At 42.7% G+C, this 14,864-nt stretch overlaps 1 protein-coding gene across 1 annotated transcript in view; it reads left to right on the top strand.

Moving 5' to 3' along the window:
* Positions 1 to 12,664, top strand: part of Htr4 (5-hydroxytryptamine receptor 4) — a 102,575-nt gene extending 89,911 nt beyond the window's left edge. Inside the window, exon 6 of the mRNA XM_077796847.1 lies at positions 12,577 to 12,664. Within this exon, the coding sequence (XP_077652973.1) occupies positions 12,577 to 12,664 (88 nt within the window). The remainder of the gene's footprint in view (positions 1 to 12,576) is intronic.
* The last annotated feature ends 2,200 nt before the right edge of the window (positions 12,665 to 14,864 follow it).

The following is a 14,864-nucleotide window of genomic DNA, read 5'->3' as shown; positions in this document are numbered from 1 at the left end:
TATTGATCTACTTTTAATTACATTGAATTCTGCTCTAATATATCTTTTGTTGTACTTACTTTGTATTTAGTTTTCTTTTACCCACTAGTTTTCTGAAATAGAAAGTTAGATTTGATTTTAGATTTTTTCTCTCTTCTAAATATGTTTTCAATGTCTTAAATTCCCTCCCCCCAGGTACTGCTTTCATTGCATCTTTAGAAATTTTAGGTTATGTTATCATTTTCCTTTAGTGCAAAATATTTTTTAACTTCTTTTGAGATTTCTTCTTTGACTCATGAGTTATTTAGAAATATGTCAATTTCCAAGGGTTTTTTTTTTTTTTTTTTTTTTTTGGTGAGGGAGGTACAAGGGAAGTTTTCAACTATCTTTTTTTTTAATTGACTTCTACTTTAATTCCACTGTGGTTTTAGAGCAGACATTATATGATTTCTATTTTTTTAATTTGTTGAGGTGTGTTTTATAAAGCATTCGGTCTACAATGAAGGATGCTCCATATGATCTTGAGAAGAATGTCTATTCTGTTGTTAAGTAATATATAGATATCAATTTTATTGATTGATAGTTCTGTTGAATTCAACTATGTCCTAAATCTCTGGCTTCTGCCTCTGTACATTTCTGATAGAGGAGTATTGAAGTCTCCAGTTACAATAGTTGATTCGTCTGTTTCTTCTTGAACTTCTACCAAGTTTTGCTTCCTGAATTTAGACATTCTGTTGTTAGATACCTACGTGTTAAGGATTATTATGTCGTCTTGTAGTATTCTCCCATTATTATGTAATGTCCTTCTTTATCCTGTAGGTACACATACACACATATTCACATACAAACATACATAATGGAATATATTGTTGTAATCATTTGAACAAACTCTTATCTGTCAGATGAATTAAGAAAAAACAACAGGTTTTATTTTATCTTAACTTTTTCTTAGATGCTCTCCTTTCTTTGTGTAAATATTAAATTCTGGTCTCTATTATTTTCACTTTTTCTAAAAAATTTCTGTTAACATTTCTTGCAAGATATTGCAAGTATAGTGGCAAGAAAGAAATTTCCTTAATTTTTTTTCTGGGAAAGTCTTTATTTCTTCTTCACTTTTGAAGAACAATTTTACAGGGTCAGAATTCCAGATAAGTGTAGATTTTTTTTTTATTTCTCTCAACACTTTAAATATTTTGTTACGCTATTGTTTTGCTTGCATGGTTTTGAGAAGTTGAATGTAATCCTTATGTTTGTTCCTCTATAGATAAGGTTTTCTTTTCTCTGGCTCCTTTCAGATATTTTTCTTTATCTTTGATTTTCTTTAGTCAAATATTATATGCCAGGTATAATTTTATTGGCATTTGTCCTGCTTGGTATTCTCTCAGGTTCCTGGATCTGTGGTTTGGTGTCTAATTTTAATTTGGGGAAAATTCTCAGTCATTATTGCTTCAAATATTTCTCTTTTTTCCCCTTCCTCTTCTCTGGTATTCCCATTGTGCATATTTTTATCTGTTGTAGTTATTGATACTTGGATACTCTGTTAGTTTCTCAGTATTTTTTTTTCTCTTTGCTGTTCAGTTTTTGTGTTTTCTGTTAAGATATTCTCAAGTCCAGAGACTCTTTCCTCAGTCGAGTCCAGTCTAGTGAAGTCTACCAAGGGCAGTACTCAATTTTGTCACAGGGTTTTTGATCCATAGAATTTGGTTCTTTCTTAGAATTTCCATCTCTTTGGTTATATTACCTGTCTTGCATGCTGTCTATTCATGAGAGTTCTTACATAGTAATCATAGGTGTTTTAAATTCTGTATCTAGTAATTCTAATATGCCTTCCACATCTGTTTCTGATGCTTGATTCACCCTTTAAACTGTATTTTTTACCTCTTGGTATGCCTTGAATTTTTTTTTTTTTTTGATAGCTGGATATGATGTGCTGGGACTGCCTTTAGAGATATGGTGCTAGGCAGACCTCGTTAAAAAGAACAGAATGCTCTAGGGTATTTGGAAATAATTACTGTTCCCTCTCCCTGCCAGATGCACAAGGGGATTTTTCTCTATTGACTATGAAAATTCGTTGAGCTCCTGGAAGCAAAACTCACACAAATGTGGGGGGTCCCCTATTACCAGGGTCCCCTGGAGTTTTTCTCTCTCAGACTTGCCCACTCTGAGCCTCTAGCAATTGGATAATTGCAGTTTAGATATTTCTACTCTGGCACTGATTCCCAGGGAATTTTCTGCCCCAGTCAATTTTCTTTTCTGTATCTGTCTGTCTGTCTGGAGTCAGTAGCTTGCCCAGCAACCTCACCTCTCTAACATATCTAAGAAGAGCCTTTGATCTTTTCAGTTCGTTCAACTTTTAGCCTAGAAAATGCTTTTATATTTCAGTTGTACAAAAACAATTTATTTTGAAATAATTTTACTTCTGTAGAGAATAGAAATAGTACAGAAACCCTGTATACTTTCCACTGAGCTTTTCCTAATACTAATATTTCACATAACCACGGTACACTTATCAAAAATAGAAAACGAGAGTTGGCCCAGTACTATTAACTGAACTGTAGACTTTATTTGGATTTACCCAGTGTCAAATAGTATCAAATCAGTTTTGAAATGACTTTGTTGAGGTAATCTTTTCAAATTTCCATTAAATTATCCTGCAGTAAAGTAATGGCCTTGGGAGATATGGAAATATTTTTCTAAAATACAGTTAATGGCCCCCATAGTCTTTCTGTGTTGATTTTTGTTGACTTTCATGGTTTCATTTCTCTTTGCTAAATGTCAGCTACCATTTCCTTCCAACAGTTCATTGAGTACTAACATTATATATCTCCCTTCTCTTTCTAGTTTCCAGTCTCTATTCTTCTGTGTGTTGCGGGAAACTAAGCTTAAATATTTTCTGAGAGAAAAACTGGGAAATACAACAAGACAAGTCCAAACCTTTTGTGACAACAGTGCTATGACTCAGAGTCTTTTAAAAGCAACCAGTGCAGGTGTCTAGATAGTGGAGATGCTGCATCACTGAAGTGCTGCTGGAGGAGGCTCATACAAACATGCACGGCACAGTCCCTGGCTTTTCAACCACAGGGTTTCCATGGTAATGTCCCCACTCGGGATTTGTGAGCAAGATTTTTCTAGTGTCCTTCACAGAGGGAAACCAAAACCCCAAAACAAGTCTACTTCGGGGCTATGACTGAAAAAAGGACTGTGTGGAGGGGATTGTACCTCCCCCTACACCCACAGAGAAGACACAGCATAGAACATAGAGAAATGGAAAGAGACATTACAGATGCGGAGATTTTCTGCATGTGTAACACATAAGGGCTCAGTGAAGATCAACAGGAGAATATTTGCCCACATCTTTTGTAACTCATTCAAGTGCCCAGCAATGTTAGAAGATCATATCCTTCTGTTATTATCCAACAAATATTTCCATAGATTCTATGATATTCTTCACCTTCTGTGAGGTATCAAGGGCTATATTTAAAAATCTTAAAAATAAACAAGGCTGAGAAGCACTAATAGCATAAGGGGCTCTGGATTCTAACCTGCCGAGGTTCCAGGCCTGGCTCCACCAGTCACCCCTGAGGGGCCTCTGGCAAATCTTAAACTCTGAGTTTCAGTTTACACAGCTGTGGGATACAAACTTACAAACTAAGGGTACTGACAGCATAGACAATAAAATCATTAAATACAATAAATTTAAAAGCACACAGTGCAGAGTCAGCTATAGGGCTGAATGACTGTCTTAAGAAAAGATGTCTCCTAAGATGTAAACTGTGCCTTTCAGAAACATCAGAAGGTCAGACATGTGCCTTATCTGACCCCTGACATTAGCAGATAAAATTTGTGTTCCTACAGAAAATAAATGCTGATAGATGTGTAGGTGGCTTCTGGAAGGAGAGGGATGTTGATCTGGGTCAAAAAGTGTAGGTAGATTTTAGATGTGGTAGAATGTGAGAAGATGGCATAGACATGCAAGTCAGGCATCATGGGTGGTACATCATCGAGAACACTTTGACCCTCAAGGATTAGAATACCTACTTGAAATTAACATAAACAATGAGGTCATTTATCAGGATTTTTGCATTTTTCTTTTTTGTTTTGCAGTTTTCGTTTTGCATATTTCCACCCTGCTTCTCAGTCTGTTCTTTTTCATCTTAGGATGACCCCCTCAGGGTCAAAAAAGGGCTGCCACAGCTTCAGATATTGTAGCCTCCTAACATAACCCCAGTCACATGAAATCCTTGCACTATTATTTAAAACATTCTCCAGAGGACTCCCCTAGCAGACACTTAGGTTTGGAGAATAGATCACGAGCCAGTTCCTTAACTGTCATGCATGTGGCACTTTTGCTCTTGCAACAGGTAGTCTCTGTCAGGAAGAAAGAAGAAAGTGTGGGTGCATGCTTTCAAGAATGTAACTCATAGTGTCAAGCACAGGTTGTAAGTCCATTCATACATATTGACGGAAGACCAAAGACACATTTCTGGAAAGATACAGGGATGTCTATGGATTGCCAGAACAAGAAGTATACTGGCCTTCACTGGTAATAAGGAGCATGAGTTTCTTCAGGGTCTAACGTTCTAACTCAGATCATCCATTTTCAAGATAAGCTGATGTGAGAGTGGAGCAACCAACACGCTGAAGAAGAACAGAAACCCTGTTCTGTGAGACTGCTGATCACTCCAGGTCTAGCTCCTGACAGGGGCAGTGCAGTGGGGGAGGGGATCCTGTTGTCAATGGCATCTGTACTCACTTTCTGGCCCACCTGAAAACCCAGATTTGCTCTGGACACTGCTTCTCAGCCAGTCCCACCTGGAGTCAGTGATGGCAGCAGGCCCATCGCCCTGAGCAAGGTCTTCGTCCCTCCTGCCACCTTTACTGCTTCTCTTGCTCAGGACCTCATCTTTCCTCTTCTAGAGATTGGTCTAGAGATTGGGCAGAGTGTCACGGGTTTATCAATCTCACCTACTTGGGAGGCTGAGGCAGGAGGATCATGAGTTTGAGGCCACTCTCCCCAGTGCAGCAGTGTTCATTTCACTCTCCATCACCTCAGCATTCAGCCTCCTCCGTCTGCTAAGACCCTCAGCAGTGATGGCCCCACCTCCTTCTGGGCCTCATCTCTCGGAATTCTCTGCCCCGCTGTGTGAGCTCTCCTCACCACTGCTCAAGTACGGCTCACCACTCCACACTGTTTCCCGCCTGGTGCCTTTGCCAGCCCATGCCTGCGCCGGGGAAAGCCCTCACTGGCCCTGCTTCCAGTGCATCATCAGGTCCTTTCAGCTGTAACTTCAAGGTGTATCCTGAAGCCCGCTACATCTCTCTACCTCCACCACTACCACTCTGAGCCACAGACATCTCTGGACACCTCAGAAATCACCTGTGGGTACCCAGCCTAGTGGCACACACCTTTAATCCCAGCAATTTAGGAGACTGACATAGGAGGATCAGAAGTTCAAGACCAACCTGGACAACTTAGTGAGACTCTATCACAAAACATCAAAAGGCCTGGGAAGGTAATTCAGTGGTAGAGTACACCTGAGTTCAATCCCCAGTATTTAAAAGAAAAAAAAAAAATCACCTGTGGTCAGTAAAATAATGACCACCCAAAGAGGTCCACATCCTAACCTTCAGCACCTGTGAACATGTTATTTTACGTGGCAAAAGGGACTCTGTTGATATGATTAGGCCTCTGGAGACTGTGAGATCGTCTGGGATGTTCTGGGTGCGCTCACTGTAATCACAAGTATCCTCAGAAGCAGGAAGCAGGAGGATCAGCGTCCCAGAGGGAGTTCTGATGATGGAAGCAGAAGTTGGGGCAGTGGGACCAGAAGTCGAGGAATGTGGGAGTCCGCTACCAACTGGAAAAGGAAGGAATGTATTCTTCCACAGAGACCTCGAGAAGAGCACGACTCCGCCTATACCTCGGTTTTAGCCCTGTAAGACCCATTTTGGACTCCTAAGCTCCAGAACTATAAGATAATTAATTTGCATCATAGAAGCCACTAAGTTCATGGTACTTTGCTACAGCAGGAACACGAGACTAAGACTCCCTGTAATTTGCCTCCGGGCTCACACTTCACCCCCATTCCAGTCCAGTCTCCATACCACAGCCAAGTGATTCTGTAAAGCATAAAGTCCTCCTGAGCTCCCTCTGCTTACAGCCTTGGCCAGCTTCCCACTGCTCTCAGGATGAGGACAACAGTCCTTAGCTTGGTGGCCTCTAGGAACTCTGCACCTCATCTCAGACCATTGCCCACCCTGTTCTGTCCCACTACTGTGGACCTTAGCACTTGCTGGTCCTTTGCCTGCATGCTCTTCCCCTTGGTCTGGTTAACAAGTCATCTTTCAGTTCTCTTTTCCTGTCATTTCCTTGGTGACCCTACCCTAACAAGGCCACATTCCCCTGACGCACTCTCTTAATGCCACCAAATATCTTTCACTCCTAACATTTCTCAGGACTATAATTTTACACCTGACTGTGGGTCTCTTACTCTACACTGTGAGCTCCATGAGGACACTGTAGTGTCTGAATCACAATGGGATACACAAAATACTTTTTTTTTTCTTTGCAGTGCTAGGGATGGAATCCAGGGCCTCATACATGCTAGGAAATCACTTTACCTCTGAGCTAGATATTCAGCCCTTTTTTTACTTTTAAAGCAGAGTTTCACTAAGTTGCCCAGACTGGCCTCAAACTAATGATCCTCCTGCCTCAGCCTCCCAAGTAGCTGAGATTTATAAACATGTGACACTATGCCCAGTTCAAAATACATTTTAAAATTAAATGGCTGAATGAAAAAAGTCCTAGGACTTGAAAGTCTCATTCCTTCCTGAACATTGAAAAAAATAGCCACTGTAAAATCTTAATATCTAGGTCTTTAAGACTCCAGCTTTTACAGGGGAGAGGAGTTTGGCGTAGAGGTGATGGTCTAGGGGCGATGCTAGAGATGGAACCCAGGACCTTACACAGGCTAGGTAAATTGTTTACCCCTGAGCTACAGCCCCAGCTGGGGATTGAACCTGCCTGAGGATTGAATCTCTTTAAATTGAGGCAACTTATATTTTAATAACTAAAACATCTTGCATGAGCCAGCACTGTGGTGCAGGGGAGGGCTGTGGTGATGTGTGATGCAGTCTAATCATTTCCCGATAACGCCAGGCTGGGCAGACTATTACCATGTTACTAATTACCGTGTCCAGACTGCTGTAAGTGTGATGCTAATTGCTCAGTGAATGGATGGTAGACTCAGGTAATTGCCAAACCTGATGTGGCTCCCTGTCATGTTTGAGTAAATTATTGTAAAGGGAAAAAACAACCCATCTTGAAGGGAACTTCCTGGTGGACTGCCATTGCTTGGGAAACCACAGTGCTTCTTCATAAGGACCTAAAGCCGCCAGGTACAGAGATTCACCTGGGGGCAGCTTTCCACCAAGGGAGCTGCCGGACACCCAGTCAGATCACTCATCAAACAGAGTTGTGAGAGTTTGGCCACCCTGACAGATGATGATTTCTCTTTGGGGATGATTATTTGTAAAGCCATCTAAAAAGTCTCTTTCAGCTATGTGACCAGTTAACAGTGAGCAAACACACTTGATCAGTTCCTAAGATTGTTTTCAATGAATCAGTGCCCAGATCAACCAGAATAATCCAGAGTTAGTAAGTGGCCAAGCAAGGATTTGAATTTGGCATTCCTCCTCAGGAGCTCATATTCGTAACATTTCACAGTTACCTACTTTTTTTTGACTCTAAGAAAGTCATGTTTTCTGTACCTTGTTTGTCTTTCCAGTGAAGATTTCTCCACTCGCTGTGGGTCCTCTTCTGCTAAGGCATTTGTAGATGTTAATTTTAGGGAGTGGGACTAACTTCCATGTTTAGGTCACATAACTAGAGATTTGAGATTTGAACTCTGTTCTGTTTGCCTGCTGTGCTATGTGTTTTCTTTTCTCTCGGTATTCCCCACATCCAGGATGTGTAGAAGCCCATGAACATGTCCATAGACTACTAGGGATTCCAGTCCCCTTCTTAGAAAAACATTGCAGGAAATTTTCCACTGTTACTGCAACATTGGGGCAGTCGACCTGAATTCAGACAGTATGCATTTATGGGCAGCCATCCAGATGATTTCCAAATCTGCTCATGTTATATACTATCAAAATAAAAGCACCAAAATTAAAAATATGTACCACATGGAGACTTGGGAATGTCCCCACCTTGACAGTACCTCAGAATGGGATGCATTTGAGATGCTGTCTTGACGTGGTGAATTCTGCCAAAAGGCTAAGACTAGTCCCTCCTTTCTGTGCATGTCACCCACCATAAACAGGCAAGAGGTCCACCCAGATGTTGTGAGTGGAAAATCTATCCATCTTCTCCCCCTACATCTGCAGAGAGCTGCTGCCTCTCAGCTGGTCTCTGAATAAAGGAGCCTGCACTGAGTGTCCACCTGAGTCCTACCCCTGTTTTCTAGTCTTCCTGGCAAGTGACTCATTAGCACATAGGAAGCAGACACTCAGGAAAGATGTGTGGGAGGCTGCTGTGGAGTACACAGGGCTGCAAAGTTTCCCTGCATTCTGTGACAGTGCATCTTCGTACATGATCACAGCTATGGGGTTGCCTTCTCAACCAGCGAACTCTGTTTGTGGGAGCAGTGCTAGGGGTGGAATCCAGGGCCTCACACATGCTAGGCAATCACTCTACCTCTGAGCTAGATATTCAGTAATGGTGTCATTTACTGTCAGGGAAAGTGATCTCTTAGCTGTAGAACAGGACAAAGTTGGGGAATATGCTTTGAGATGAAGAGTATGATTATCATGCACACTGTGACTGCTTAACTGCTCTGATCCTCAGTTTTCTCATCTATAAAATAGATCTTAGTAGGGTGCCTGCCACTTACAGTTACAAAAAGCAAAAGAAATAAACTAAGTCATGTATGTAATTATTACAAATTTTACCTGGCAAGCATCCTAATTCCTGAATATAATGAGCTGTTCATGATTTCTTACTATGAATATTAAAGTTTTTTATGCATAGGCATCTGTTTTTGGCATATCACTCCCCCTCAGATACCAGAGTATATCCACACTTTTCAGGGGTTTTGGATTGGAGTCCCCTTTTGAAGATCCATATTTAAGTCATTAAGCAATGCTGCTCAAGACAAGCCAAGGGTGGGAGTCTGACCTGAGGCCTGGCCAGGCCCTGCCTCTCACCATGATGCCCAGGATCCTCACGCAATTGCTTGGAGCCACTTGTTTTTTCTTTATAAGATTGGTCGTTTTGCCTGCCTGGCTTAACCTGAAGACAATATGACTACGAAAGGAGTCCATGGATGGAGACAACAGTTGCTGCTGCTCTAGCATGAAGATAAAGAATCCTTGCAATTCTGATAAGGGAGGAAGGAAAGGCCAAACCAGGGAGCCTTCTACATCTTGAGGCCTTTTGAGTTTTCCCTACAAAGAAAACAAAAGAACACATTAAGTAATTGAGAGCCATGCATATATCATCATCGTTATTACTGCTTACTCTTGGCTGAAGCAGGTATTGAGCAAAAGATGTGGACAGAATGAGTTTAGCTTTATGGTATTGAGCTTCAACTGTGTGCCAGACCCTGTGCTACATTGTGCTATTGAAGCTTACAATAGTACTGTCTCTGGGGATCATTACCCTCAGTCACTGAGGAGGAAAGAAAGGCAAAGAGAAATGAAATAACTTGCCAAATATCACAAGCTGCTAACTTGTAGGGCCAGGATTGGGAGCTAGGTCCATTGGATTCACGTTGTGGTATTGGTCACCATGCTGCATAATGGAGTCCTTTAGTGAATGAGATAAGGCAAGGGAAACACACATAGACACACACAGACACACACAGACACACACACACACACTCACGCCAGGCTTAACCTTCTGGTTAAATCAATTACAACTCTACTGAGTGTCATACTTTTATATCCAGAGGCTGATCACTTCTCACCACCTTTGCAGCTACCATTTGGGCCAAGGCACTGCCTTTTCTCATTTGGATTATTGCTGTAATCCCAATTGGTCTTGCTGTCTCACCTCCATCCCCTCTATAGCCATGTGCCATGTATACTACATTTCAGTTAATGGTTGGCTATATAAATGATGATAGGGTCTCATTCACTTATAATGGAACTGAAAAATCCCTATTACCTAGTATATTGTGCTTACCATTGTGTTACAGTTGTCTACATATTCAGTACTTGCAATATAGGTTTGTCGTCTAAGAACAATGGCTATATCACAGAGCCAAGGTGTGTAGTAGGTCTACCATTTAGATTTGTGTAGAGATACTCTGGGATGGTCACACAATGATGACATCACCTATTGGCACATTTCTCCAAAGGTATCGTTAAGCAATGCATGACGTATTCTCAATAGAGCAGCTAGAGGGAGCCTACTGGAAGGTGTTTGGGACCATTACTGAAACTCCTCACATGTACAAAAGCCAAAGCCTTACAGGGATCTGCAAGCCCACCCAACCACCTGGCCCTGGCTACCTTCCATTGCTCCTCTTGATCCTTCCCCCTCAGTACCTCCTACCCCTGCTGTGTTTCCACATACCAGGCTGGATCTAGACTCAGGACCTTTGCACTGCTGTTCCCCACCTGGAATATCTTTCTTCCAGGTATGCACATGATCCCTCTCTCAGTAATGTAACAGAGTTCTGACTGGAGACAAACCACACCAGCTATTAAAACAACATTGTACCATAAGAAGGTGTTCACTAAACATAGAGTTGTTATCTAATGAAATGGAAAAAAAATATCTCATGATCTGTTTCATGAATGATGGAAAGACCACGCACGAGACTCAGCAGCCCCTCCCGGAGGGCTCTCCTACTGCAGGTGAAGAAGTGCGGCAGGGCTGATGCTCATAGTAGCCACCACAGATGGAATGACAGGGGGAACAAGTCCTTTTCCTTCTCCCAGTTCTGGTCTCCCTCTAACATCTCCTATTTGAGGAGTTTGACAAAAAGCTAACAGAGCAATTCATTGGATTTACAGAAGGACAGTGTCTGGAATAGAGGAGGGTTTTGAGATGGAGAATGTAGGGCTCAGCAGCAGCAGCACTAACTTCACTGAGGTCTGTGTATCTCATGGGGACCTTTCCTGAACACCCCAGCTAACGATACGTGATCTGAGCCTTTCTTCTTTCCTGTTTTGACTTTTCCCTAACACTCATCTAGCTGACTAGCAGTAGCAAATGCTTTTTGTTCTGTATGCCACATCCCCCAGCCCACCTCTGCCCTGGCAACAGCTGCAGTGGACACCAACCCTTGCCCTTCCCTGTGTCTGTGACCCTCAGTAAAGATCTGCTTCTAGCCAACTAAGAGGACTGCTTATTCTACATCAGGGCTTCTTGATCTCACCACATTTGGAGCAGTATTTCTTTATGGTGGGAAACTATGCTGTGCGGTTGTACAATGTTCAGTAACACTCCTGGTCTACCCATTAGATGCCAGTAGCATCACCCCTTGATGACAATCACAAATGCTTCCCATATGGCCCTGGAGGCAAGGTGCTCCTTGTTGAGAACTTCTGTTCTAGACGTAGAGTTATATGTGGTCCATGGTTGTGCGAGGCCCAGTTAAGCAAATGTATGTTGTCATCGGATTGAGTGGGTTTGATTTCATGATGTCATATCTTACCTTGGGCAAGTCACTAACCAACCCTGACTAGGCAGCATCTTGTCCAATTATAAAATGAAAATAATACTATCTCATGGGGCTTTTGTAAAGATTAAAAAAAGAAATCCATAAAGAGTGATTAGCACAAACCGATCAATACAAGTCAGTACTAAGTTATTGTAATTCAAAGCAAAGCATCAAGGCACAGCATGAGAAGCCACATTGTTTTGCCAACAAATGATGCTGAATATCTAGTAGGTGTTTATCTCACTGCTTGGGCTTGATGCTGGTTTCAGGGAAGTAGGTGGTGATCATGATACTAAACTGCACAGATTTCATATGGGTGACTGTCAGATGCTAGATTCTGGGTGACTGCTAAGGAGACACTCCTGCCATTGAGATGGATTTAAAGGCAATTAACATTTTGAGTGCAACTGTATGACACTGAAGAAAAATAATAAACACTTGTGAAGCAGTAAATTTCACTGCAATGCTTAGAGTTAACTTGCTGTTTGCTTCAAAATCAATTTATAGTTGAAAGAATCAAAGTAACAAATACATTGAATTTCAGGCCCCTGAGTGGTTTATTCATCTCAGTATTTGACAGTGCTGAATATGAAGCTGTGGCTGGTAGAGGAAGCTTGACCTACTCCGATAAAAATCCATTCTGGTGAATAGCACAGGAGTCCCAGGCTTTGGAGGAAGGAAAGAAATCTGGGTCCCCAACCAGTCTGCTACCCACTCACGCCTCCAGAACAGTTTCCTCACCTTTAACATGAGCAATCTAGCCGAGTTCTTTGGCCTTCTGTGAAGTTCTATTCCATCCCACTCCCATCTCACCTCACCCTCAGAAACATGCAAAGAAAGGAAGTCAAGAGCAGAGGTGGTGCTCTCTTTGGTGCCTATGAAGGATGCCTGTTAAACTCTTGTGCCTTCTTTCCTTTCTCCTTAGGTATACAGTTCTGCATAGTGGACACCACCAGGAACTTGAGAAACTGCCCATACACATCGACCCAGAGTCCCTGGAATCATGCTTCTGATAGAGGATGTGACTCACCATTTGGTCATTCATTCCCATTCATGTTTGTACAAACAGGACACCTTGACATCATGCCTGATCCTCATCGTCACCAGTAAGGCACGAGGCATTGGGTCCGAGGGCCCTCTGAAGGTTCACAGAGGAGAGTGTTGGGCAGGACCCAAGGCCAGAGCATCGAGGATCTCAGAGTTGTGAAGGGATATTCCAGGAATCTTCAGATCCAGCCTCCCACCCAAAGCAGAAGTAGCACTTTTCATTGCTTCTCTGGAAGTTGGTCAATTTCAGTTTGTGTGTCTCCAGGGACAGGAGCTCACTGCCTCCCCATGCAGTTGCTTCTGTGCTGTGAAAGTTTTAATTATAAAGAAGTTCTGTCCATCAGGGGCCATTCAATTGTCCCCTCTCCCCCTGAAAGCCCTTCCATACTGGAAGACAATGGCCTGCCATCCACCACCGCTTTCAATCTGCCCTCTATACTGAACATCTCCCATTCCTTTCCCATTCTGGCCATTTTCTTTTGGGTGTGCTCTGGTGGGTGAACTAGCTCTCTGGATGAAGTTCAGATGACATCCGTGCCAGGATGTCGTCCAGAAGCACTGAAGGACTGACAGTGAAGCATCAAGAGCTTTTGTTTATAGTCATGAACACTTAAATTTTCTTCCTTCTTTTGTCTCCCACCCTTTGGGGATAGACTTTGGAGATGCTGCATAGGTTTTAGATCCATTACTAAAAGGCATCTTCACCGTTGATCTGGGGTGTGTGTGTGTGTGTGTGTGTGTGTGTGTGTGTGTGTGTGTGTGTTTGAAGTTGGCATTTTCTTACGGGAAAACTGATGATGGGGTCATTTGAAATAAATCCTCATTCCCTTCCCTTCCATGACCATGACCATGGGAAAACTATCCTTTTCCAAGAATGTTGATTGAGAATGGGGGAAATGATGTGTCCCATGGGACAACTTTTAGGGACATTCAGGGCCCTGTGCCGAGTAGCACCCGGTCCAGTCAGGAAGGTTTTCTCCTTTAGGAAGAGATAAAACCACAGGGGGAAATGTCAAGTTCCAGGGTTCCATTTTCAACACATTGTAGTAGCATCATGTTCCCGCCAAACTTCTAAGCTACTTCCCATTCAGTGTTGAAGCCGTCACCATCTGGCTTAATCTTAGTTAAATATGCCCCACGTTGAGACTCTCTGAGCCATTTTTTTTTCTAGCTGCCTTTCCTTTGGTTGCAGGAGGGTGGGGGTGGGAACTATTGAAAAGATTTAATTGCTGGTCCTTATGGTGAAACAGGGAGGACAGGGAAGGTGGGTGGTGGTGGGAAGGTGGGTGGTGGTGGGAAGGTGGGTGGTTGGAAGGTGGGTGGTGGTGGGAAGATGGATGGTGGGGTACATACATAACACATACTGCAAGGTAAATTTCTGCCTGAAATTTAAACTTCACAAGTTCTCCTTGTCCTCCCACTTGGTCTGTTGATCCTTTCTCTTCCTCGGGTGTTTTAGTTAGCTTTTTTGCTGCTGTGACTAAATGGTCTGATAAGAATAATTTTAAGGAGGAAAAGATTGCTTGGGGCGCATGGTCTTGGAGGTCTTAGTCCATTCCTTGGGGCAGGAGGTGAAGCAGGGCATCAAGGCGGAAGTGTGTAGCAGAGGTGACTCTGGAGTGATAAAGTTCTCCACATGCTGTTTGAACATGACCCTGTTCTGGAAGCATAAAGCACTCCTTAGGGAAAGAATAAAACAGAAATGAGAAGAATCATATTCCAGTGAGAGGAAAGCAGCTGGGAACATGGCACCCAGGAGAGAGAGAGAGAGAGAGAGAGAGAGAGAGAGAGAATCCTTTCACAAACAAAATATAAATCCCAAGGGCATGTCCCATAGACCCACCTCTTCCAGCCACACCCTACCTGTTAATTCCTGTCGGGGATTAGCACACTGCTTAGGTTAAGACCCTCATAACTCAATTGTTTCACCTCTAAACCTTCTTGCATTGTCTCACACATGAGCTTTTGGGGGACACCTGATGTCTAAGCCGTAACATCAGGAATCTCAGAAGCCACCATTGCCTCCTTAATCTGAACCACCTTAACTCATGAGGGCAGAGCTTCTTAGCCATCCATCTTCCCTCTGTCCTCAGATATCTTGAAAAGGGACAATCAGAGCCCATGGAGAACTAGGGCAACCAATGACCTGGTTTTACATTCAGAGTC

This window comes from Urocitellus parryii, chromosome 1 (genome assembly GCF_045843805.1).
Source record: "Urocitellus parryii isolate mUroPar1 chromosome 1, mUroPar1.hap1, whole genome shotgun sequence".
Lineage (NCBI taxonomy): Eukaryota > Metazoa > Chordata > Mammalia > Rodentia > Sciuridae > Urocitellus > Urocitellus parryii.
The sequence above is the reverse complement of the archived record's forward strand: the minus strand, read 5'-3'. Positions and strand labels throughout refer to the sequence as shown.